The sequence below is a fragment of the Nannospalax galili genome, unplaced genomic scaffold (genome assembly GCF_000622305.1).
Source record: "Nannospalax galili isolate Female #2095 unplaced genomic scaffold, S.galili_v1.0 scaffold43, whole genome shotgun sequence".
Taxonomy (NCBI): domain Eukaryota; kingdom Metazoa; phylum Chordata; class Mammalia; order Rodentia; family Spalacidae; genus Nannospalax; species Nannospalax galili.
In genome coordinates this window covers 8,453,924-8,481,722 of record NW_008353342.1, presented here as the reverse complement: position 1 = coordinate 8,481,722, position 27,799 = coordinate 8,453,924, and the positions used below count along the sequence as shown (strand labels likewise).

Below are 27,799 nucleotides of genomic sequence, written 5' to 3'. Positions count from 1 at the left end.
CCTATAGTTTATAATGCTAGTGCAATAACATGATGGTGCTTTTTAAATTTTAAAATGCGAATGCATTCTAGAATGTTGAGGTCTCATACCACAAGGAAGCTTGTAGCTGTGCAAGTATGATTTTATTAATAGGTGAACTCTTCTGAAAAGTAACAGGTATTTTCCTACAGTGCAAATGTTGACTCTGGGTTCTACTGCCGGCCTGAATCTCACCTAATTTAATTTGTTTTGTACAAATATTAGCCAGCTTGGTCTTTATCCACCTTCAGCAAACGTTTCTGGCCATTCTCCAAACTAATTTTCTTCTCCTTAGACATACTGTTAGCCTACCTATCAAGTTAGTCTGAGGTAGACTATCAAGTTCCCCGTCAAGTTAAGTGTGAACAAAGAAAAGCAAGGAAAAGTACACAGACCACTTTCAGCCTCGGTAATGCAAGTTCCTCAGGCCTGCCCTAAGTAGCTTTTCCAAAAAATATTAATATTGAAACCCAAACTGCTTAGTACAGTACCAAATTCGGGTGTTTTCACAATCTTACACCAGCCTACATTGAGTATACAACCTCTCAACTGGTGGCCCATGATGTCTGCCTGGTGTTCATTGCAGTAACAGATTCTCCTGTACATGGTCTCACCACAGAGATATGACTCTTCTAATTCATTGAGTGTGGCAAGACTGATGAGATTAGTTTCCAAGATCAGGCGTGTCTCCTTTTTTCTATCTTATCTCTCTCTACCCCTGCTTCTGCATTCTTGCTTACTTTTTAAAGCTTCTCTCTGTTAAGAAAGTGTTTCAAGGATTGCCTTCTGTGACATTTGCCTGCAGTAGTCCAACCTTCAGGAATCTGTACATGCATCATCTCTCAACTTTTATTTACTAGTTGGGGAAGGTAACTTAAGCCATTTGGTAAAATCAATGGTTTAACAGATTTATAATTAAAATAGAAGTTGTAAAAATTACACTATTGAGAGCAATTTATAATAAAAGGCATTTCCCAAAGTTGCTGTTTTTTAGGTTCTAGTTCTTCTAGGTAAAATAAAAGCTAATAGAGGGTCTACATTATTAGAAGTGACATACTATGAATCAAATAATTCATATCAAAGAATAGAAGGAAATATGGAAAATTTGTTTTTCTTAAATGAAAATATAAATTTTCAATTGGAAAGAATATAACAAAATTCCCCAAAAAACTAATCACATGAAGAAAGTTAGCATTTTGATGTATGACCTTTAAAATTATTTGTAAGTAAACCAGTAGCATAGATTATGTAAATCTTCACTTTTATTCTTCTTAGGCAAGGTATTGATCCTTAAGATCACAACCTGCCAAGGGCCTGAGGTCTAACAAGACTGGCACAAGTACTTGGAAATGCATCCTACTCCAAATGGGCCATAATGCTGGGGAAGCCAGGCTGACACTGTGAGTGCATGCTTGTGAAACACCCAGAGTCAGGAGGCCCAGCTGAGGCACACCCTGGACCCCATTCAAAAATGTGAGCTAAAGATATATGTTATATAGGTCATGGAATACTGTGGTGATTTATTAGGCAGCATAAAACAACTTAGACAACTAATTGAAATTGCACATTTTGTTCTTTAGCCCTTTTTCTAACAAGAGAAATTTTAGAACACAGGAAGAAAAGAATAAACAAAATGTGAAAAATCTGAAGGCAACAGAATACATAGTGATTTTTCATGAACTTAAAGACATAATTCAGTGTAACCACATCAGAAGATACATATTGGTGTGCATCTTTACATAAGTACATGCAGTGACCTAGGGGTAAGCAAAGATGAGGCTCGGACAGGATCAGAGCCAACGAAGTCTGAACAAAGTTCAAGAAAGCTTGTGGGGAAAAGTGAAAAGCTTCTGAATCTAAGGTGAAACAGAAACAAAATAAAGTATTTGGAAGAATTTCTCCCCTGTGATTCTGCATTTATATTTAATTTTATTTATTTATAGCAGAATATATTTATCCTTTGAAATCCTATTTTCTTCAGGTACTTAAATAGATTCTTAAATATTCATTCAAAATTAATAATTTATAGGTTGATGTCATCATGAAGTTCAGCTGTCTGTCAACTTGACACAAACCTAGGAAGAAGGAAACACAATGGAGAAATTTCCTCTACCACATTGGCCTATAGGCACGTCTGTGGAGTATTTTCTGAACTTTTAATTGATGCTGGAGGACACGGCCTACCATGGGCAGAGACATTCCTGGGCAAGAGGACTTGGACTGTGCAAGAAAAGTAGCTGAATGTGAGCCAAAGACAAGTCAATAAGCAGCATTTCTCCATGATCATGGTCTCCAGGTGTACTTCTTAAGTTCCTATCCTGGCTTCCCTCAAGGATGGACTGCAACTTGTAAGCCAAATAAATCCTTTTCCTCCCCTAAGTTGGTTCTGTGTTATATCATAGCAATAGAAGCAAACTAGAAGGGAAATTGGTACCAGGAATGTGGGGTGTTGCTGCTTTGGACCTGACTGGTTTGGGGAGAGGATTGTGGAAGCATGAAAGCCATGGAGTATGCAGAGATTAACGGGCTGTTGTGTTGGAGCTTGAAAGATAAGAATGGTGAAAAAATGTAATTTGTGGAGGTCTGGCTTGTGAAGCTGCAGAGGGAGGCTTGAGAGTCCCTCAAAGACTTTATTGGGGCTGTTTGTGCAGTACATTTGAATTAAGAATCTGTGGAAGTGAAACCTTTTGTGCTTTACAAAGACAAAAGATGCTGGCTAGTTGGGGCTGAAAAATCATCAGCCCAGCATCATTGAAGTGAAGTCTTCTGGGGAATATTTCCTCAGGCTCATAGCACACAGAAGTTATGGTCCAAAGAGCTGCATTTCATGCTGAAAGATGAACTTGACAATGTGTAAGACTCTCCCACATGGTATGGATTTTGAAGGCACAAAGAGATCATGAACAACAACTGAGACTTGGTACTGTGAGAAGCCAGGACAGGCCACTGGTGAAGGTGCATCCTCCATGGCTGTGGAAACCCTAAGATTGAAGTCATCATGGAGCAAAGCTAAGGCCTGGCACCATGTAGCAGGCTCAGAGTCCCTGAAGAGGCTGAGAGGCCACTGGTGAAAATTCAGCCTCAGTTACGTTGGAGATGCCCACATATATAAATGCCAGGACTATAGGATGATCACTAAGGACAGTGGTGGATATGGAGTAGATATGGCCTGAGCTTATAAGACAAGCTATGTGTGTTGAGGTAGCAGATCCAAAGTGGAGCTGCCCAATCCTTTTGGAGCCTGGAAGATCATGAGTGAGTCTTACATGTTAGAGTCTGAGCTGTTGACACTGCTGGATTTTGGTTTTGCTTTGATCTGATTATAATTGTGCCCTGGTTCCTCCCTCTTGGAGTAAGAAATAATGTAACATATTTTGGATTTTATGGGAGCCCATAGTAAAAGATTTCAGATTTTTAAAGAGAATTTGGAGTTTTAAAAAGACTATGGAACCTTAAAAAAGTTGTACTATATATTATGACATTATCATGAGGTCTTGCAGACAAACAAAAAAAGAAAGTTTATGATTTAAGGTGATGTGTTTGTGTGTCCAAGCTGACAAGGGGTAGAATGTCATAATAGTTTCAGCTATAAACTTTACACAAACTAGAGTGACCTGGGAAGAGAGAACCTCAACTGAGGAATTTCCTCCATTGGATGGGCCTACAGTCATGTCTGTGTGGCCATTTCTGGACTGCTAATTGATGTAGGAGAGTCCAGCCCACTATGGGAAGTGCCATTCCTGGGCAGGTGGGCCTGGGATGTACTAGAAAGATAGCTTAAATGAGAGCCTGAGGGCAAACCAGTAAGCAGCATTTCTCCATAGTGTCTGCTGTAGTTCCTGCCTTCAGATTCTTACCTTGAGCTCCTACCATGACTTCCCTTAATGATGGACTGTGACCTGGGAGTTGTAAGATGAAATAAATCCTTTCCTCCCCAAGTTGCTTTAGTCATGGTGTTTATCAAAGCAACAGAAAAGCAAACTAGGACAGTTGGTATTCAAGATGACAATGAACCCACACATCTAGAAGGTAAAGCTCAAAAGTCCAAACAAATAAAAATGATAAATGCAAATAAAAAATAATGATATGAAGGATAAATTTTATTTATTACTATATTGGCCATTTACTTACCTGATCATGTTCATAAGTCCTTTGTCCACCTGAATGAGAAGGTAATGTTGTCCTTGACTCACTCTCATGCAATGGGGTACGTCCTAAATTTTCACCTGTCACTTTTACTTTATTAGAATTTCTGTCCAATTTTGTTTTGAGCCTTTCTTCACTTTTAAAATACTCTAACTCTTGCTGTAGGACATGGTCAAGTTGGTTCTTACTTCTCATGGCTTCCTGTTTTAAGAACGCAATGTGTCAAGTATTGCCTTCTGTGACATTTACCTACCAACGATACAACCTTCATGAATTTACATATACTTAGATCTACATTCTCTCTCAATAAATATTATTTAGTGGTTGGATGAAGTTAAGTTAAACTATTGGTATAATTGATAATTAAATAGCTTTACACTTAGGATTAAAGTTGGGAAAAAGGTTTTCCAATTTTGTTTTGCTAAAACTATTCAGGCATTTTTCCAAGTTGTTGTTTTCAAGACTATTGTTTTCAACGATATATTACAAAATGGATAAAGATTATCCATAGCATCAAAGAGCAGAAGGAAATGTGAAAATAATTTATTATTTCTAAAATAAAATATTTCTTTAGATTATTATTTTTAGAATTTTTATTATAAAGAATTTATATATATATGAAAAGAAAATTCACAAAAACTTTCTACATAGGAAAAAATAATTCAGCATTTTGATCTGGTATCTTTATATATACTCATTTTGATTTTGATTTTTAGATATATTATTTCATGCAATACATACTCCCATAATATGCTCTTTTCATTGAAAAATGTTATGGATGTGTTTTACAACAAAATGTACATTTACTGGGATAAGTAGCAGAAATATATTCAGTAAAATACCATAGTTATTTTGCAAATTTCTTACTAGTGAACATTTCAGTAATTTCAAACTTTTTCTGTTAAAATGCACACTCCTTAGTTTAAAATTTCTGTCCCTTTTCTTCTTTAGGGTCAAATTTTCAAAGTGAACTTGTTAAAATAAATGGCTACATTTTCCTCAAGATTTCTTTCAGAAAAATAACAATTCATGCTGACATAACAGAAATATATGAAAGATTATTTATTTTGTTATATATCCACAAATATTAGGGTTTCCTGTTCCTTAAATTTATAAAAAATGGTAGGTAAAAAGTGTTTATTCTGGGAGCTAGAGAGATGGCTCAGCGGTCAAGAGCATTGACTGCTCTTGCAGAGGACCCAGGCGTGATTTCCAGCAAACACATGATGGCTAACAACCATCTGTAACTCCAATCTAGGGGATCTGACACCTTCTTCTGACCTCCGCAGGTATTGCACAACACTTATGCACTTACATGCAAGTAGGCAATATGTTCATACACATAAAAAATAAATAAAAGATTATTTTAAAAGTGTTTATTCTGTTAAATTACAATTCTTCAATAATTAGTGAGGTTGAATACATATACTTGTATTTATTGGATGTGTGTGTTTCTGAATTATGATTCACCTATTTTTGTTTCTTGTATATTTTAGGAAGGTTTATGAAATATCTTCATATAAAGTACTTGATACTTTCTTGATCTTCACATGTTTTACTTACCTAGGTAGGATTTCCATTTTCATGGCTTTCAGTTTGAGAGCAAGCCCTGCCTGAGCCATGCTTGGCACTTAATAGCTTATAGAAAATCTAGGTCTTTATAACTTGTAAACAAAAACCCTTCTAACCATAACTTACAACATAAATGTTGCAAATTTAGTAGACTCAAATTCATTAATACATTCCTTTGGGTATGTTGTTTAGAAAGGTTTGGTCCATCGGGATGTCCAACCTTTGATACTGTGACGTGATACTATCCACTACAAATGTGCTGAGCAACTTTCACAGCTATCCTGGTATGCATGAGGCCCATATTGGGCATTCTTATGGATAGCCAATAATATATTATTCAATTATCATTAATGCCCATTTATTAATCTCACACCTTAAAACAATCAGTAACGAGTGCATTTTGTGAAAGAGAAGCTTACTTTCCCTAAATGTTTATCTTGTGTGACTATCATATTCTTCTATGAAAATTTTAAGTACTAAAATTTTCTGAAATACTAAATTACTATATTCATTTGAATATGTCCGTAGATGCTCCATTCAGCCCCAGAAGCAGAATCCCAGTGCTCTCTCACTGAACCCTCAAGGAGACATTCACGATGGGTCAAGAGTCCTCTAATTGTTCTTCTCTTGCAGAACTGTTTCTTATTCCTTGACTCTTATAATAGTTTTAATATGTTAAAAAATGATTTCATTTTCACCTAAGAAACACTTGGGGAAAATGATAACTGAAATACTGGTAACACAGAACTTTCAAAACAGGTCATTTGTTTTTTCAGTCTTTACCTATATCCATCCATAAAAAATTCCCTGTATTTTATTAAATGTTATACCAAATTATTTAAAACTAGTATTATGAATAACTTTTGTTTTCAGAATGATATATCTGAATAGATATTTTGGATCAAAGTCTATTGCTTTATTTTCTGATTTGTTCCCAGTCACCTTTTAAAATTTCTTTATTATATACTTTATTATCTTGCATTTTACACTAAAATTATGTAGCATACAACATTGCTATTTGTGTGTGTCCATTTATGGAAATGTTTATATCCTATTTCATTTTCTGTTTTGTTGGTTAGCTAGAATTGGAAGAAGAGTTGGAAGAGATGGGATACTAATTTTACTGACTTTAACTGGAATGCTGGGAGAATTTTATTTTCTTTTGTTTTTTAAAATTATGTGTTATTTGCCAATATATGCACATTTAAGTGCAGGTGCCCATGGAGCTCAGAAGAGAGAATCAGATCCCTTGGAGATGGAGTTAGTTATAGGTGGTTATGAGCCACTGGACAATAGTACTGAAAATCCAACTCGGGCCCTCTGCAAGAGTACTATGTGCTTTTAATCATCACTAAACCATCTCTCCTGCCTCCAAGCAGTATTTTATTTCAAGTAAATTATCAATCAGCAGTTTGAAATAGAAGACTTTGCATTATTAAGCAAGTTTCCATTTTTTTCTAGATTACTATTTTTATAAGAACAAATATTAAGTCTTATTAATGCACTTAGAAGATATAAAATGACTATATTCTAATCTTCAGAGAGTAGAAAGCACAGCATGTGCATATGTGTGTGTGTGTGTGTGTGTGTGTGTGTGTGTACTCTCTTAATTTACAAGGTCAAATTACTTATTTAGAAAGTTCCTTGTCCATATGCTCTTGCAGTAATGCTGAAGGCGCACCGGCTCTTTACCTGTAAAGCCCATCTCAGTTGTTCCTGAAGGGATTTCTTCTCCATCTTCAGAGTACTTGCTTCTCTCTAGGAAAGAAAAGGAGACAAGACTCTGACACTTCCAAGGTTTATTTTTATAGTTATTATTCATCAAGTTGCACAGATATCCAGTTTGATGACTTAGACACAAATCTAACTACAAAGTTCCAGCCTATGATGGTGGACACCACCTGAAGCCATAGGTTTCTGTTGAGTGCCCACAGGAGGATTACCATGAGGCTTGTAAACTGCAAATAGACAAACTAAACATTTCATTTCTCCTTTTGTTGAGACCTGAAATATTTAAATAGAAACATTTAATGCTTCTAGAAGAAGAATGTCTATTTTGACATGAAATAATCATAGTTCTGGCCTTGTGAGAATGAATGAATTACACATGACCATTTTGGGAAACCTATAGTGAATGAAAGACAGTTTGAGGACCATATCGAACACCCCAGTTATGCTTCTGATATGTCACATCAAGTCCCTAGAGGACATTCCATGCCACGTCTATCCACCAAATCACCACTTTGATGATCCAAAAGTATCAACTCTGAAGTACAAACAAGGACAGGTGACCATGGAAGAAAGGAAGTCCTACATAGGATTCCCATATTTCTTGGTTTTCAACTTGTGAGCAAGACCTATATGAGCCACACAAGACATGTAACAGCTTACAGGGAACAAAGATCTTTATAACCTACAAACAAGAGAACAAAGTTTGGGGCAACCCTAACCATGGTAAAGGCTAGGAGAGAGTCACAAAAAGAAGAAAACTCAAGATAGGGAGACCTAACAATATTGTATAAAAGCCACCCACACTCTCCTCTGACCTCTGAACCACATACTCATAGGGAAGACTCAAGGCAGTCTGGCAAAACTAAAAGAGTTAAAACTTGAGCCAGTACATAGGTATATAATTTCTACTTACAGCTATCATTTTAATTATAACAAAAAGTAGCATTCATCAAAGAACATAGCAGAATCCAGTTTGAACACTACAATACTGAAAATATACAGGGTACAATTTAGAATTAAATGACTTTTGAATAAACAGGAAAATTTGACTTACTATTAGGACAAAAGAAATCAACAGAGATCCCAAAATAATTCTGATTTCAGAATTAGCAAAGCAACTCTTATAACAATATGTCCATGAATGAAATCAGAGATCTCATCAAACACAAACTATAAATAAATGGCCAAATGGCACCAGCGTTAGAGATTATCTGTGAATTGCCCAACCCTAAGTAATATCTACAACAGAACCTCTATACCTAAGTCTCACAGAACATAGTGGAACAAAGGTTAAAGGGAATACTAATGCATCTCTCAACTCTCATCAATGAAGCTCCCCCATGCACCAGAGGGCCGTGAACACAAAAGGACACAAATGGCCAAATCATAAAGAGTGTGGGTCTTTAGAAAGGAATCCTATATTAAACCTCACCCACCAAGGGCTCAGGGACTACTGTGGAAGAGGGGCTGGAAAGATATTAAGCGCCAGGGAGCAAGCAGGTGCACGACCATATGGAAATAAAATCTTACAGGCCGTGGGACCTTAGTCATACAAACCTATAGTATGTTCAAGAACCATGCAAACTCAAGCAGACAAAACCCAGCATAAAACTGGGGAAATGGGCAGCAGGCCCCAATCTTAGCCAAAGAACTATCAGCAGCTGATTACTGCTGGGTGAGGAAAAGCTGATCTTCTAGTCTAGATAGGCTGACTAGACACCAATGTATAATTCGTACTGAGGGATGTCTGGGGACACTAACTTGACTCACAATTCCAACTGGAAAAAGTCCTTCTGGTATTCCTAAGGTATTTCCTTATATTTTCCCAAGATACATATGTAAAGACATCTCAGAAAGACATAGACTTGGTATTAACTTTCCCTTGTGCCATAGCAAGTTATCATAGCTGCTTAAAACAAAATATCTCAATTACAGGGGGTGGGGTCTGAGCCTGACTTCTGTATCCGGTTTGTGATCTCACCAGGCTGAAATCAAAGTGTAGGCTAGGCACCTATCCAAATCTGTAAACATGGGTGTCCTGCCAAGCTCAAGTACATATGACAGACATCAGGGAGTTGTAGTTGTAGGACTAAGGCACTTAACTTCTAAAAGCAGTCTACCATTTGCAGGTAGATGGCCTTATCCACAGGCAAGCCCATAGCAGTATGTTGCTGCTTTGAAGCTAGTCAAAAATCTCTTGTCTGCTAAGACAGATATTAGATAATGTAACTTGATCATGAGTGTGATATACTGTAAACCTCGATGTATGATGTAATCTAGTAAGGAGAGTGACATAGAATTACTGCCATATTCTACTGGCTAGAAGCAGCTCAATGGTACTCCACCACTCAGCGAATGCATCCTAGAGAACAAAGTGCCACACATGAGGACCAAGGGGTCATCAAAGAATTCTGTTTATCAAGTTATTTACTAGCTTATTTTAGCTGCAGCCATATTTTGTATATTTAAAAAAGGATTAGCCAAGTGTTGGGGCACAAACCTTTGGGATGCTGAGGTGGGGAAATGAGAAGCCCATAAATTTTAGACCAGTGTGGGAAACACAGTGAGACCTCTTTTTTTTTTTTTTTTTTTTTTTTTGGGACAGGGTCTCCCTGTAGCCCCAGCTGTCCTGAAACTCACTATGTAGACCAGGCTGGCCTTGAACTCACAGAGATCTACCTGCCTCTGCCTCCTGAGTGCTGGGATTAAAGGCTTGTACCACCACGCCCGGCTGAGACCTCATTTTTAAAAAGAAACATTTTTTTTTGGATGGGATGGGGAGATATCTCAGTAAATTACCTGCTCTGTAAGCATGATGACCCATGTTCAGATGTCTAGCATCCACATAAAAAGCCAGGAGTGGCAGTATGTGCCTCTAACTCCGGCAACTGAATGATTTGCTATATTCCAAAAAGGTTTAAGTATTTTTATGCCAAAAAGATACTTGTACCTCCATGTATACTGTAGCACTATCAACAATCGTTAAAATACAGAATCAACACAGATGCCTTTCAGGGGATGAATGGATAAAGAAAATAGTGTGTATTTATACAACCGAATGCTATTCCTCCATAAAAGAATGAAATCCTGATATTTGCAGCAAAATGGACACAACTGGAGAGCAAACTGTTGAGTGACAGACCCACAGAGGAACATCACATGTTCTTCCACCCACATCAAGGAAGCCAAGATGTCACCTTTGCAGAAGTGCAGAACAGACAGTGGCTGGCACAGATGGAGAAAAGCAAGGGGGAGGGGCACAGAAAGAATCCAGAGGGAAATTTAGAGCCTAGGAAGGGTGCTAGGGAGAGGGCATAAAAGATTCAAGCATACAAGAAGGGTAGGTCGACAAACTTAAAGTACGTATAGAGAGTACTTAGAGAAATATCACAAAAACACACATAGTACATATTAATAATTATAAACTATAGAGACTCATGGAGGATATATCTTACTCTGAGTTGAAGAAATTCTTGCATTTTAAGTTCTCTGTTTGGAGGTAACTTTCTGTAATTAAAAATATTTGAAACTATATCACAAGATCTGAGAATGCATCACTGCTGTGCTTCCCTAAGGACTTTAAACCACTTAAAGTCTTAAAATAATTCATACTTACTGCATATTTAGTTGGGGGAGAGGAGAGAGAGAGAGAGAGAGAGAGAGAGAGAGAGAGAGAGAGAGCGCTCTCATGTCATAGCACATGTGTTGAGGGCAGAGGACAACTTTTCCGGAGTCAGTTCTCTACTTCGATCTTGTCTCTGAGGCAGATCCCCCTAGTTTCTGCCACTGCACTCCATACAGCACTGGTGTCTACCTCCCATCTCCCCTCGGGAGTGTGGGGAGTACAGATATGAGCAACTGTATGTGGTTTTTATGTGGGATCTGAGATGGAACTCAGGTTGTCAGATTGCAGTACGAGTGCTTTTGCCTTCTGAGCTCAATTCTCAGTCCCTTGGGCATTTTTTTAGAAGTCATTAAATCCATGTAGATTAAACAATAAATGAATACTATTTCTCAAGCCAACTTCTCAAAGGCGGGACTAAAATGTGAAGTGACTGGAGTCTTGAAAACACGCTGATCTTTTTTCTGATCACTTTTCTTCTTTAATTTAAAAGTCGAATTACTTGTCTAATGAATTTCTTTTCAGACCAGCACTATTCTATAAAGACTGAATTAACAAGATCTTTTTAAGGCTTTATTTTATACTAGAATTATATCAAGTAAATTCAAAATACAACAATTAATTTAAAATATTAATAGAATATTCACTTATTAAAACCACTTTACAATCATGCATAATTGTCTTTATAAAAATAACAGCTTAGAGGGCTTATACTGAGTTCAATATTGTGTAACTGTATTAATTCAACAGCAAACCTAAAAATTTTATAACCACTTTTGAAAGGGATGTATCTTTGCTCTGGAAACTGTTATTGAGTATGTTAAAGCTGTAATGAAATACTTCTTCTAAAAATTTTTCTAAAAATATTTTTTTAAGTGATTTAAAAAAACCCAGTAGTGGAGAACAAATTCTGGGGAACTGAGTTGGGGAGTTAGCAAAGTGCAAAGCATTAGCTAGTGACAAGGAACCAACATAAAGTCTTTTCCTCCCACAATTATTAAAGATTTAATTCTGCTTGCATAATCCTGTACATTGTCTGGTTCACTCTCCACCTCTAACCCAGTAAAAGTCTTTATTTTTTCCTTTTTGATTTTTTTCACAGCAATATCCTGGCCGGCTTATAAAACTAAGTATTTGTTAATTTCATGTTCTAAACACCTATTGATGAGATGTGGGGTTTTTTTTTTTGTCTTTTTGAATGTTTTTAAGACCTAGATTATTTGTAATTTTAAAAATATGAAGCAGCAAGGAAGACAAATACCACGTCTCTTTCCGTCTTACCTTTCTGAATCCTTATCTTTTTTCTTCTCTGGTTTCCCAGTTTTCTTTGTCCACTGTTTGATTACAGCTTTTCCTTTCTGTGTAATTTGAATTAAGCCAGAAAAAAAGTGATTAAGGCTACCATAAGCTATAGGAGATGTGTGGTAATATACACTGCTAAGATCCCCCCTTTACTCCAGTCACCATGCTATGTTTCAAGGAATATTATCTGACCAAAAATAAGGCAACATTGATGATACAGCTAGATTGCTTGACTCTGTATTTTTTTTAAAAAAAGAGCATGTATGGGTATATACGTGCCCATGCGTGTGTGTGCGTGTGTGTGTGTGTCTGTGTGTCTGTGTGTGTGTCTGTGTGTAGGTCAGAGGTTACTATCAGGCAGTGTCTTCCTTTATTTCTCTATATCTTGTTTTTGGGGACAGGGTCTCTCACTGAATGTGAAGCTCACCATTTCAGCTAGATGGGCTTGCCAGAGGGCTCCTGCAATCTAATCATCTCCAACCCCCAGTACTGATGGGAGAGTAGATGTACCACTGTGTCCAGTTTTTATGTGGATGCTATAGATTCAAGCTGAGCTCTTCATACTTGTGAAGCAAGCTTGTTACTCACTGAGCCATCTCTAGCCTGCAAATTCATAATTTTTAATATCAATTATATATAAACTAATACACACTGAAGTAATTAAACTCCTCTGACATTTTGTCGGTGCTGCTCTAGTGTGGCCTATGGCTCCGAAGGATAGCTCCCTGTGCAACGCATGCAATAGAGCCAGCAGGACATGGGAGATGGGTTAGAATGACATCATACAAAAGTTCCATCAGTGATACTTTTAAAAACTAAGTTGAATGACTCAGAACATGAAAACATCATGACAAGACACAGTCCTTTCTTTTGAAAGAGACCTGAAGTCCCATTTGTGGAGACAAGCACAGGGAATCCTGCACCTGCAGTGACAGGAGGTTTATCTGAAGCTGAACAGAAAGACAAAACAGCAGATGTGGCTGATGTGGTGCTCGGTGTGCTGAAAATCATGTAGGTAGCAGAAGCTGTGTTCACTAGTGTTTATTCAATGAAATGAGAGAAAGAACAGGTGAAATCCAAATTATACTCAATTTCTGGAACAAATCTGCATCTAAAACAATTATTATAACAGAAATAAATACAGGGCTCAAAGCATTTATGGGGCAGTGTCTAAACATGTATCCTAGGCTGGACTTGAATTCATGATCTTCTTGCCGCAGCTTCCCAAGTAGTAGGATCCCAGGTGAACATCATCATGCCAAGGCAAAATATTCTTGAAAATTATGAAAGAAAAGATTATTATTGTAGATATGAATATAGAGAAAAATTTTAACAATCAAATAATAAAATTATAAAGACCAGTGAAGGCAGTAGGTGGTTATTTTCTGTTTTTTAAAAAGTCCAATGTATACAAACTTATGCATAAAGTGAAATATTTCCTCATAAATAAGGGAAATAAAAAGCTGGACACAGTGGTATACACCTGCAATTCCAGGACTTGAGGGGTAGAGGCAGGATGCTTGAGGGTTAAAGGTTATTCTCAGCTACATAATGACTACATGGCCAGCCCAGCTACATGAGACCCTGTCTCAAAACAACAACATTAACAAAATGCAGAAATATCAGAATGTAGTAATGAATTTTAATGAAAATGGATGCTTCCTATAAAAATTCATGTGTATTACAGATTAATAAGTACTAAAACAATGAAAGGCAAAATGACCACAAATAATTTCTGCTTTCTCTTCTATTAACAAAGAAATATCACTGATTATTTCATGAAGTTAAGTGTTTGACATACACATGCCTTTGAGAATGTTTGACTTATATGTCTGTTTTCATGGCATCCTTGAGTTTGGAAGCTAAAAAGGAAATTTAGAACATGAATTTAGGTTTTGAAGGCACAGCTACTATATATTATGACTACTGGAAGCACGGAAACCATCTACATATCACTTTGATTCCTAGCCAGGGTACTAAGCCTTGTTGGGTACTGCATGGCACTAGAATTTACCAACCTCTGCATCTTTCAACAATTGTATTTCATTTTCCAGCTGGGATTTCTCCATATATAACAAGTCAAAATCAGTTTTCATCTGTTTATATTTCTAAAAGTAAATGTAATAATTTAAGAATTGATGAAAATCAAGCATTTCAATAAGTTTATTTGAATACTTTGCTATTAACGTGAAAAGGGTTTCATTAAATCAGGAAATAATGAGCCACAGGTATTAATCTGTAGAGTAAAGCTATCATTGGGATTGATGGAGGCCAATGAGCAGAACTAGATGCATAGAATACTAGTCTAGTATTTCAGAAGTATTTGTGAGTGATGAGAGCTAGAAAGTTAAAAGAAAATACATAGCTTTCCAGTTCATACATTCTTAGAGATAGGAATAAATTGAGTGAGCATTCATATCTTTTGAATGGTATAAAATGGCAATTTCTGGAGTATCTCAAGAATTCAAAGACAACGCACAATTTAAAAGTAAGGATTTTACACTTACAGCCTCTGTTAAATCTTGATCATTTAAAGCTCTGAAAAACAGACCAAAAAAATCCATAATGTACTGCATAATTTTATCTACTTAACACATTTATACATTTACTTTGTAAAGACTTTAACATATTACAAATTCAAGTTAGAATATAATTTGACTAGCATGCCAAAAAGCCAGGGCCCGCCCAAGACATGTAATTAGATTGCTGTTTTTTCAGAATACATCCCAGGCATTTACATAACACTACACTTATCTATTCGATTATGGATGTCTGTTTTGTTTTGTCCTTCACAGAAATTATCTATATATTCTCCAAATCCAAACTGATGTTTTTCACTTAATACCTGGGATCTATCTGCCAATAATCTAAGATACTTTTCATTGCTTTTGAATATTATTTACTATCTAATAACAAGAGTTGACAACCACTCTTTGTAAGAGGGTCACATAGGTCACATAGGAAACATTATTTATTCTGGGTGCCAGATAACCTGTTACTGCCATAGAAGTCTGCAAAACCAGGGGCAGGTAGACAGTTAATGAATAAAAGGCCAGATGTCACAGCTCATGTTTGTAATTCCAGCAGCACTCAGGAGGCTGAAGCAGAAGGACTGTTAAGAACTTGAAGTCAGTCTGGGCTACAGAACAAGACTCTGTCTCTCTCTCTCTCTCTCTCTCTCAAAAAAAAATAATATTGCTGTGTTCCAATACAAAGAATCTGAATGACAGATAGACCCATGGCCCACAGCTTGTTAACACTAGTTCCCATATTATGATGGTTTATAGTTTTTTAAACAAATTCTTTGTTTATTAAAACATTTATAATAGCTTTATGAAGGTATAATTATGATATAAAATGTGTTATTTTTAAAGTGCATATTTTAAAGACTTTTAGTATTGTCACTAGATTAAACAATCATCATCACAATCTAATTTTAGGATATATTAGTTACCACAAAGAAACTCATACCCAGAGTAGTCATTCCCCATTCTTCCTTGCACTATCCAGTACTATAAACCAGTAATCTGCATTTCTATAAATATGCATGTTTGGGATATTTAATGTAAGTGGAAGCATATAAAATGTGACCCTTGAGATCAGCTTCTTACACTTAGCACAATGTTTTCTAGGCTGATCTCTGTTGTAGCATCTATCAGTAATTTATTCCTTCTTACTAACCAAATACAGTTTCAGTATATAGATCTAATACATTTTATTTTTTGATCCATAATTCTTAGTTATTTCTATCTACTTTTATCTTTTACATTATTTATGTGAAAATTCACATATGGTTTTGTATGGATATAGGCTTTCATTTCTCTCATAAATCTGGAAATATAATTTCTTGCATATTTTAACTGTGCATTTAACATAAGGAAATTACAGGCTGTTTTAAAGTAAATGCATCATTTAAATTTCTACACGCAACATATGAGGGTCAACATATAAAGACAATGATTTCAAAATAGTGATTATAAATATTCAAGGAACTAATAAAGAAATATATATATATAAATTCTGAAATAAAGACTGCAAAAACACAAAGAAAAAGTTGAATGAAATGAGATAAACTTTCTGAAGAAAACCCATACTGAAATAAAAGTTGAAATGAAAAACTCAAGTCACTGATTAAAAAAAAAAAAACTCAGTGAAATTGAAATGAAAAACTCAAGTCACTGATTAAAAAAAAAAAAAACTCAGTGAAAATCCTGACCAACTTTATAGATCAAATGAGAGAGAGACTATCAAGGCTTGAAAACAAGATGAAGAACTGATCACTCAGTCAAAAAATGTTAAATGCAAAAAAATCTCAAGAACTGAACATGTAGGAACTCTGAGACAGATAAAAGACCATACCTATGAATCATAGGTATAGAGGAGGAGATGGAAGGTCAAAGGCACAGAAAATATTTTCAATAAAAATCATAGAAGAAAATTTCCCAAATCTAAGGAAAGAAATGCCTATCAAGGTGCAAGAGGCATACAGAACACCAAATAGATAGGATCAGAAAAGAAAGTCCACATGTCACATAATAATTAGAACACTAAATTTATAGGACAAAGAAAAGATAGTAAAAACTGAAAGAGGGAAAGACCAAATCACAAAGGCAGGTCCATCAGAATATCACCTGACTTTGAAATGGAGACTGTGAAAACCAGGAAGTCCTGAATTAATGCTCTACAGGCTCTTTTTTTGTGATTAGTATTTCTAAAATTGATTTTATGTGTATTTCATACAGAACACCTTAATAATTTTTATATTTTCTTCCCTATGGACACTCTCCCATAGTACCCCCCACTGGATTTTATGCATTCTGTCATTGATGTTAAAGCCGATTGAGTTAAGTTAGTGTCCCCAAACATCCCTCAGTGCAAACTCATTCACTGAGGTCTAGTCAACCTATCTAGAGTCCCTCCCTTTAAGAAGATCAGCTCTTCCTCACCCAGAAGTAATCAGCTGCCAATAGTTTTCAGCTAAGATTGGGTTCTGCTGCTCATTTCCACAGTTCTATGCTGGGTTTTTGTCTGAGTTTGTCTGGCTCTAGTGTATGAGAAAGGTCTCAGAAGCCTGTAAGACTCTACAAGTTCTTGAAGGCCATAGAACACAGTGCAGGGCATTATACCCAGCAAAACTATCAGTAGTAATAGAAGCAAAAAGAAAAACTTTCCATGACAAAGAGATTTAAGGAATTTACGACCACTAAGCCAGCTCTACAGAGGATACAAGAAGGAATACTTCAGTCTGAAGAGAAGGTTAAACAAGCCTGTAAGAGCACAGGGACTGAAAAATGCAGTTCAAGAACAGTTAACCAAAGAGGTTTAAGAAAATATCATCATGAAAAGCCAGTAGTTAATACACATTGTTCAAAAATAACTCTCAATATTAATGGTCTCAATTCCCCAATAAAGAGACACAAACATATTGAATTAAAAAATGGGATCCACATTTTTGCTGTCACCAAGAAATACACCTCACTATCAATGATAGATACTGCCTTTGGGTAAAAGGATGGAAAATGGTATTCTAAGCAAAAGGAACTAAGAAACAAACATTCATGGCTATTCAAATATCTGAATACACAGACTTCAATCCAAAACTAGTGAGATAAGGAGAGACACTTCATGCACCTGAAAGGAATAATCTGAGCTACAGAGAAGGCTCAGCAGTTAGGAGTACATACTGCTCTTGCAGGGAATCTTTGTTCAAAGCTCAACACCCATGTCAGGCAGCTCATAACTGCCTGAAACTCTAGCTCCAGGGAATGTGATGCCCTTTTCTGGCCTCCATGGTACCAGAACATGCATGCACACATACAAACACAGACACACATGCACACACAAAATTAAAAATTATAATAAATATTTAAAAAAATAAAAATCCACCAAGAGGGTATCACAGTTTTGATTGTATAGGCACCAAACACAGAGGCACCCAATTTTATAAAAGAAAAAATGTTGAACATAAGCCACAGAAAACCCCAAACACCATGATACTGGGGTAAAATAAATAACCTCTCATCAGTAGATATGCCACCCAGAAAAAACTCTAAACAGAGAAACTCGAGAGTAAAAATGGAATCATATATCTAATGAATCTATCAGACAACTACAGAACATTCAATCCAAACACTAAACCATGTACTTTCTTCTCAGCAACCCCTGGAATTTTCTCCAAACTCAACCGCACATATTGGGAAATGAAGCAAGTTTCAACAAATTTAGGAAAATTGAAATAACACCCTGCATTTTATCTGGGCACAAAGGAAGAAAGCTGGATGCAAACGGCATCAGAAACTAGGGAAAGTACACCAACTAATGGAGTCTAAAGAATAAAGTACTGAATAAAATCTGGATTGGGGAAAAATAAAGACGGAAATTAAAAATTCCAAGAATTGACTAAAAGTGAAAACACAACATACCAAAATCTGTATGATACAATGAAGGGAACCCTAAGAGGAAAACTTACAGTACTAGGTGCCTATATCAGAAAATCAGTGACATCTAAAATTAAAAACTTAATGATACACTTGAAGGCCTTGAAAAAATAAGAGCAAAGAACACCCAAAAAGAATGAACAATGAGATAATGAAAACCAGGGCTGAAATTAACGAATAGAAACAAATTATAATAATACAAGTAATCACTCAAAGTAAAAGTTGGGTATTTGAAAAGATTATCAATATCCATTTTAGCAAAATTAACAAAAAAGAGAAGATCCAGGATGAAAAGGCAGGTATTACAACAGACACTCAGAAAATACTAAGAATGTACTTAAAAATCTATGTTCAAGAAAACTGGGTAACGTAAATGAAATTATGAATTCATAGATATATTTGAACTACCAAAGGTAAATTAACATTGAGTGAAATTTTAAATAGACCCATAATAGCCAATAAGATAGTAACAGTAATGGAAAACCTCCCAATCAAAAAAAGTCCAGGGCCAGATGAATACAGCACAGAATTCTAACAAACCTTCAAGGAATGACTAATACCAAGCTCCTCAAATTAGTCTATAAAATATAAAACAAAGGAACATTTCCAAATTCTTTTTACAAAGCAAGAATTACTCTGAAACCAAAATCAGACTTCAAAAAATCTTATAGGCCATTCTCTGATGAACACAGATGGGGAAATTATCAATATAATACTTCCAAACCAATTCACAAAAACACCAAAAGAATTTCTCAATGTGATCAAGTTGCTTCATCCTAGAGACTTAGGGATGGTTCAACATATGTAAATCAATAAATGTAATCCACCATATAAACAGATTCAACCACAGAAACCACGTGAAAATCTCATTAGATTTTATTAAAAGAACAAAAGGTCTTTAGTAAAATACAACACCCTTTCATGATAAAAGTCACAGAGAATCTAGGGATGCAGAGGACATATTTCAACCCAATACAACCAATATACAGCAAGCCCACAGCCAACATCCTACTAAAGGGAGAAAAACTCAAAAAGGAAATTCCACTAAAATAAGGAACGAGATAAAGATGTCCACTCTCTAAATTCCTGTTCAATATAGTGTTTGAATCTTTAGCTAGAGCAATAAGACAAGAGAGATAAAGGAGCTACAAATGGGAAAGAAGTCACAGTGTCCTTATTTGCAGATGATATGATTCTATACACGAAAGACCCCAAGGACTGCACCAGAAAATTCCTAGATCTGATAAACATATGTAGTAAAGTAAAACACAAAATTAACATATAGAAATCAGTATCCTTCCTCTACACCAACAAAAAACACACTGAGAAGGAAAACAATCTCGAAATAGACAATAGACTCAAAAATTATATTGGAATGAATCTAACCAAGGACTTGAAGTATTTGTATAATAAAACCTTTAAGACATTGAAGAAAGACAGTAAAGATACCAGAAGATGGAAAGACCTTCCATGCTTATGGATTGGTAGGATTAATATTGTGAAAATGGGTCATCATACCAAAAGCAATATAGAGAGTCAACACAATCTTCATCAAAATAGCAATGCAATTCTTTACAAAAATTGAAAAAAAAACTAATCTTAAATTTCATATAGAAACATAAAATACTCCAGGAGAGTCAAAGCAATTCAGAACAATAAGAGAACTGCTGGAGGTGTCACCACGCCTGATTTCAGATTATACTACAAATTTTTAGTAATAAAAACAGTGTTATTGGCATAAAAACAGACATATTCATCACTGAAACAGAACTGAGGATTCAGATATAAGTCTATACACCTACAGAAGTAGACTGGAAGAGAGAATCAAAATCAGAGCTGAGATTAATTAATAAAAACAACTAAACAATATGAAGAATCAATAAAATGAATAGTGGATTCTTTGAAAAGATTGACAAGATAAAAAACACTTAGCAAAATTAACTAAAAGAAAGAGACATCACCTGATGTTTGACAGCAAGGACAAAATATACATTGGAGAAAGAGAGAATCTTCAACAAATAGTGATGGCAAAACTTGAAAGTGTGAAAGGTATTAGGACCAACAATTTAGAAATGGGACCGCATGCAACTAAAAAAATCCATTTTTCACTAAAACACCCATTAACTGAGTTGAAAGGCAGCTTACAGAATAGAAAACGAAATCTACCAGATATACATCTGATAGAAGGCTAATATCTATAATATACAAAGAATTTAACAAACTAAACATCAAGGAAGCAGGCAATCAATTAAAAATTGGGGCAAGAGTGCTGGAGAGGTGGCTCAGTGGTTAATAGCACTGACCGCTCTTGCAGAGGACCCAGGTTCGATTCCTAGCACCCACATGGTGGCTATGAACTGTCCTTAACTCTAGGTCCAGAGGAATCTGACACCCTCTTCTGACCTCTGCAGCACTGCACGACATGGGTGCACTCACATACATGCAAGCGATACACTCATACACATAAAATAAAAATCAGGACAAAAAACTAAACAGAGAGTTCTTAAAAGATGAAATGCAAATGACTGAGAAATATTTATTCTAATGTTCAACATCTTTAGTGATCAGAAAAATGCAAGTCAAAACTACTTTGAGACGGCCTTACCCCTGTCAGAATGGCTAAAATAGAAAGTGACAATAAATGTGGGCCTGGACGTGGGGAAAGGGGAACACGTATTTGTTGGTGGGAGTGCAAACATTGTTGATGGGTGAGTGGTGCAGTCTCTGTGGAAATAAATGTGGAAGTCCTTCAAAAATATAGATCTGCCACATGACCCAGCTATTGTTATACCCAACGGACTCTAATAACCTACTGCAGAGATACCTGCTCATCCATGTTCACTACTCCCCTATTCGCAATAGCCAGGAAATGGAAACAACCTACTGTCCATCAACTAATGAATGGATAATGAAAATGTACTTTTACACAGTGGACTATTATTCAATGGTTAAGAAAAATGAAATTATAGAGTGTGCAGGTAAATGGATGGAGCTGATCATTCATTCTGAGTGAGGTAACCCCGACCTAGGAAGATAAACATTGCACTTTTTCTCTCATATGTGGATGCTACCTTTGAACCTTAGATCCATGTATTTCATTTGGAGATCCTATAGAGGTGAGAAAATAAGGACTGAGGCATGGCAGGGAGCTTTCAAGAGAAGGGAGATAGAATGCAGTGATATAATCAGGGAAAGAGGAATAATGGAACAGAAATGGTCAAATGGGATGGCAGAAGGAAGGCAGTGTAAGGAAGGCATACAGCAAGGTACAGCACTCAAGGCCTTTTGAAAGGTCATAATGAAACATTATTATACAGGCTTCCTCAAATATATGCATATATGTATGTAAAAAGTGTTTGGATGGACTTAACCCTTTCATATGAGACTAGGCAACATATGCTAAAAAATCAAAGTCCAGTGCCAGAACTGAACTCTCTTTTGGAGTGGTTGGCCACAGGAGTCTCATAGGCTCACAAACATTACTAAATATTGACATTGCTCTTGGTTACTCTCCTGAACTTGATGGTGAGACCCTATTGCTGAAGATAACACACCCTTGAATCATAGAACATGGAGAAAGCAAGCTGGCACTGACCCCAAAGTGCCATCCCTACTGGCTAACTTACGTGTTGCTAAAAGGTTCTATGCATGCTATTGGAGGAGAAAAGTGATCATCAATTTTACGCATCTGTGAACTTCACAAGTTGTAATAATGACCTGACAGGCAAGATATGCCCACTGGTGCAATAGTGGAATGAATGTTTCTGATTGAATTTAAGACCCACTTCCCAAACTGGAACCCATATTTGACACCATTATTCGGGCCAAGAACTGTTGGGAGCTGCTAGTCTATTATGTACATTGAGCTGTGGCAGGGCATCATGAAGATGCTGATTAGGACGAAATCAACAGAACACCAGGAGGAATGTGTTTTTATATGGAGAGCCTCACAATACCTGACCTGCAGGCAACAGTGGTAAACAAAAAGATCAAAGAAGCTTTGATCTGACCGCTCCTTGACCCTCAGATACAGGTGGGAAAAACAGCTGTTGAAACTAATTGAGTTCTTCTGTATAAAAAGGTGGAGCTGAAATAAACCAGGGCTGCAGTATCTACTGACAGCCCTCCTAAGTATCTTTTCTGTCTCTTATTTTTTCTTTCAATCCTCACTCCCCCTTTCAGGTACTGTCCGTCTTGGCAGGCTGGCACCGGCAAAGAGCCTAGGAAATAACTCCGGCACAGAAAGTCAAATTACATGACTTTACTTACATGTAGAATCTAAAAGTGTCAAATTCATAGAAATAAATAGATTAAAATAGATAACAGGTAGTTACTAGAGATGGAGATGGGGAAAATGGGTATAGAAAATGGGTCTAAAGTTTCAGTTAGGGGTAGACATTCTAGAGATATATTTACTATATGATGACTATAGTCAATAGGTAACTTAATGTAGACTGAAAACTGTTGAGAATAGATTTCACATGCTTTCATCACAAAAAATGAATGTGAGGATGGCGAAAGTGTTACATAGCTTTATTTTGCCAGTCTACAATGTTTATCTACATTGAAGTATCACATTTTATATTTTCAATTAATTAAAAACAGATAACACTTATTTTAAAAGGAATTATTAAGCTGTAAGTAAGAAGAATATACAGAAACTTTATCTTAGTGTCATTGCAACTTTTTAAAACTATGGGAAAAAGTATATAAAATTTGCCACATAAACCATTTTAAATATCCAAGTCAATAGATTTAAGTACGTTCACAGTTTTTCCAACCAAAGTCTACAACTCTTTCTATCATGTATGCCTGAAGCTTTGTGTACATTAAACAGTAATCTCCTTCCACTCGCCTGACAATCACCAGCCTACATTCTGTCTCAATGAAGGTGACCATGCCAGGTGTTTCATGGAATTAACATCATGCAGTGTTTGTCTTTTTGTGATGGGCTTATGTGATTTACCATAGTGTCCCCTAGGTTTATCCATATTATCATACATGTTCATATCATTTTTAAATAAATAATCCATCATGGCATTTTGCTCTTCTAGCCATTCATTTTTGGGAATCAGTGTTGCTTCCATTAGGCTATTACAACGCTGCAATGAAGACCTGCACACACATTTCATCAAGGCCCTGCTGCCAAATTTTTAATATATTCCCCAAAATGGAAATGCTAGATCACATTGCACTTATACATTTTTAATATTTTATTTATTATTTTTAATTTATGTGCATGAGCATATAGCCTGCATTGTGTTAAGTGCACCTGTGTCGTGCAATGCCCACAAAGGTCAGAAGAGGGCATCAAATTCCCTGAAACTGGAGTTAGGACAGTTGTTAGCCACCATTTGTGTTCTGGGAATCGAACCTGGGTCCTCTGCAAGAGCAGACAGTGCTCTTAACCACTGAGCCATCGCTCTGGCCCCTGAACTTATACTTTTAATTTTGGGGGAATCAGCATACTGTTTTTTCGAAAGCATATAGCTTTATTCTACTTTAAAGTCTATGTGTTTGGAATTATAAATTTTAAAAATTTACATGTGCATAATTATAACTGTACACATAGTCAAATATAATATGTAATAATGACATGTAAGCTGAACTTTTGATGGAGGCCTTATTTTCTTATATCTGTTTCCAATATTTCTATGCTATATATGCACTCCATTTTATAATAGAGAGTTACATTAAAAGCTTACTTCTCCAACATAGTTGCCTGGTTTTCAAACATTTTCATCAGCATATTCCACTGATAGGTCACTGAAGTGGTAGATTCTATTATAAAAAAAATAATCGAAAGGAATTAGAATGGCTCAAGTTATGTGATCATACAACTCAATGCTGTAATGAAAGAACTAAATGTGTCCAAAGAGGAGATAGGAAGGTGAACATTAGTATGAACAAAAAATACTTATTACCACACTTACCTGAATATCTTTTATACTGCACATTATATCTGACTTTCAACAAGAAATAGTTAAAATACAAGATATATCCAGGGGCAAAACCATGGTCTGAAGAGATAAGTGATTCTGAGCATGAGACTTAGATACAGAAGAGATTTTTAAATTATCAGACAAAAGTTTACAACAACTGATTTACAGTTTGTGTTATCGAAGGAAAAACTGGATAACATACCAGAGTGGATGGATACTGTAAGAGAAATTATAGAAAAGTATTAAAAAAAAATGCCAAAGCTCCAAAACATTGTACTAGGTAGGAATGCCTTCCATGGGCACATGAGTGATACAGGGAATAGAATCAGTGAGCACAGACCTGTCAGCACAAACCCCAAATTTTTAAAAAAGAAAAAGGTGAAAAGAATCAAATAAGTATCTAAGAAGTATGAGACAGTTATAAAAGATAAAATATGTATGTAAAGGGACAACAAGATAAAGGGAGGATAAAGGAAAACTGTGAACACTTAATAATGAAGAATTAACTAAAATGAATGACAGAAACCCAATCATGTATCTTTTAAAGGGTTTTCATTATTATTATTATTGTGCATGTGTGCACGATGTGCATTTGTGTGTGTGCACATGTGTGTGTGCATGTGTGTATATATGTGTGTGTGTGTGTGTGTGTGTGCATGTGTGTATGTACGTGACAGCGTTCTATGTTCTGGAGATAGAACGCAGTCACCAAGATTGCTCAACAAGTGTCTTTACCTGATGAGCTGTCTAGCTGGTCCAAACCCAAAAACACATAAAACAAAATCAAAATCAAAACATGCGACTATACATATAATATTCAAACTTCAGAAAAATCAAAAACAAAAAGAAAAACCTGAAGAAGTCAAAGGGGAAAAATTGCCTTATATATTGAAAGAAAAATTAAAAATGACATCAGCTTCTTTTCTTATAATACATTCAAGAAGACATCATGCACACAGAAAACAGAAAAGCTATCATTGCATGTAAGAACTCCCCATGACACTGCAGTGTGTGCGTGAGGCACTGCAACCCAAACTCTGCTGCAACTCTGGCTACCCATGCTTTAAACATCAAACCTTTGACCAGAGCAAGACAGTTTAGACCCTGAGCTCTGGAGCCACTCCTGCCCCACATATGCCTACACCCAAGAACCTGGCTTCAGGGCTGCCCTGAAAGCACCTGCCCTGCAATGCCAGAGCTATAGATGCAGTAGGCATACCCACCCTGCTGTCCTTCATGGAGCTCAGAATACACCAGTGTCTGGACCTTACAGTCACTGCTAGTCCATGCACACCTGTAGTACAGAAGCCAAAGGCACAGGCATTCCACAAGTACCATGCTTCAACAGTGCCATCATCATCACAAGCATACTGCAGGCTAGGCTGGTCACCAAGTTGTATCTCACTGCTACAGCTTCTCTGGGTAAGGAAAACAACCACTGGAGAATCCTACCAGTCTTTGCTACCAAAGACCTTAGGAGCTCTCACTGCAGATGCCCACAGACTGTACACAAGGACTTTTACAATCTTTACCAGTGCTACAAACAGCACCAAGTTTCTGTTTGAGGCCAACCTAGCATACATGAGACTCTCTAAAAAATTAAAAAGAAAATTGAAAGCAATTAAGAATACAGAGATTTCTTCTCATGGTGGTTTGAATGAGAAATAACCCCTACAGGCTCATATATCTGAACACTTGGTCCCCTGTTGGTGGTGGTATAAGGAAAGTTGTAGAACCATTAAACGGTAGAGCTTTTCTGGAAGAAGTTTGTCGTTGGGGACAGGCTTTGGGGTTTTATAACCTGGCCTCACTTCCTGTGTTCTCCATCTCTGCTCCCTGACTGCTAGGCCAGCCGCACGTTCCTCTGGCATGCCTTCCTTGTCATGATGGACCTTACCCCTCTGGAACTATAAGCTAAAATGGACCCTTTTCTCCTCTGCGTTGCTTTGGGTCATGGTACTTTATCACAGCAACAGAAAAGCACTAATACGCTTACTTACAAAGTAATTCTCCATAAAGCCATCATCAGATTCCTCACCAGAAACTACCAGTAAAGAGAAAGTAAAGACAAAACTTTAACTGTAAATAATTTATTGAGATGCACATCACACATAGATCTTAATTATGACATCAATAGAAATGGTTGACTTTACGGGTCCTCGGGGACTCAGAACAGCAGATTATCTTGTTGAAAACAATCCAACCATGTGGTTAACATTCCTTTGAGGGGAATTACTCAGGGCAGCTTCCTGTTTCCCTGCCAGTATAATTTCTCTTCTACCTTTCTCTTCATTGACTGGCAGACAAGCAGCATCTTAAAGGTCTTCCTGAAGGTTCTGCTGCAGAGAGCAAAGCCGATGGGGCTGATGGAGCTGTTGACATAGCAGAGCCACTAACCCAAATGCCACAGGGTGATGAAGACACACTTGTCATAGAAGGTGGAAATCAGGACCATGATGTTATAAGGGGTCCATGTGATGTAGCCAGGAGAATGGCACTCAAGGGCTGTGCTGCTTTTCTCTCTTTTGTTGTTTCGCGTGGCGCACAGGTTTTGCGCTGCTGGGCAGGTCCCTGGCTCTCCGTGGCTGCCGGGTGCTGGGAACTACAGATCGGGCGGGTCTGTGACGGCTCTGGTGAGTGCAGACTCTGCGCCAAGGCAAGCTGCCGGGCACTGGTGACTCTGCAGATCACTGCAAGCTGCCCGGTGGGCTGCGCCAATCTGCAGGGGGCTCAGGCTAGCTGCGGAACATTCTCACTGTGCTTGTGGGTCGTTGGCCACTGAACCACGAGGGCGGGGGAGGTGCAGGAACGGCGAACGCAGAATCTTCGTGAGTGAATGCTGATGGGGGACAGCTTCTCCGGGGAGACTGAATCACAGGCTGGTCGCAGACGCAGTGAGACACAAATCAGCTCAGTCGGATGATCTCAGTGATACAGCTCCATTAGACTCAGTGATTCAGCTCCGCTTTATTAGGGTGAAACTAGAAGATTTATAGTGTGGAGGCAGTAGCAAAAGCCTCAGCTGACAG

General features: G+C 36.9%; 1 protein-coding gene and 1 pseudogene across 1 annotated transcript in view; both read right to left on the bottom strand.

Annotated features, from left to right (window-relative positions):
- Positions 1-4,128: 4,128 nt before the first annotated feature.
- The window catches only part of Ccdc7 (coiled-coil domain containing 7), a 46,287-nt gene continuing 22,616 nt past the window's right edge, over positions 4,129-27,799 (bottom strand). The window contains exons 8-12 of the mRNA XM_008850581.1: positions 24,534-24,609; positions 14,899-14,929; positions 14,410-14,499; positions 7,429-7,494; positions 4,129-4,365 (exon numbers count right to left, since the gene is read on the bottom strand). Of these exons, the coding sequence (XP_008848803.1) occupies positions 4,129-4,365; positions 7,429-7,494; positions 14,410-14,499; positions 14,899-14,929; positions 24,534-24,609 (500 nt within the window). The remainder of the gene's footprint in view (positions 4,366-7,428; positions 7,495-14,409; positions 14,500-14,898; positions 14,930-24,533; positions 24,610-27,799) is intronic.
- LOC103748019 overlaps positions 27,007-27,799 on the bottom strand; it is a 10,401-nt pseudogene continuing 9,608 nt past the window's right edge.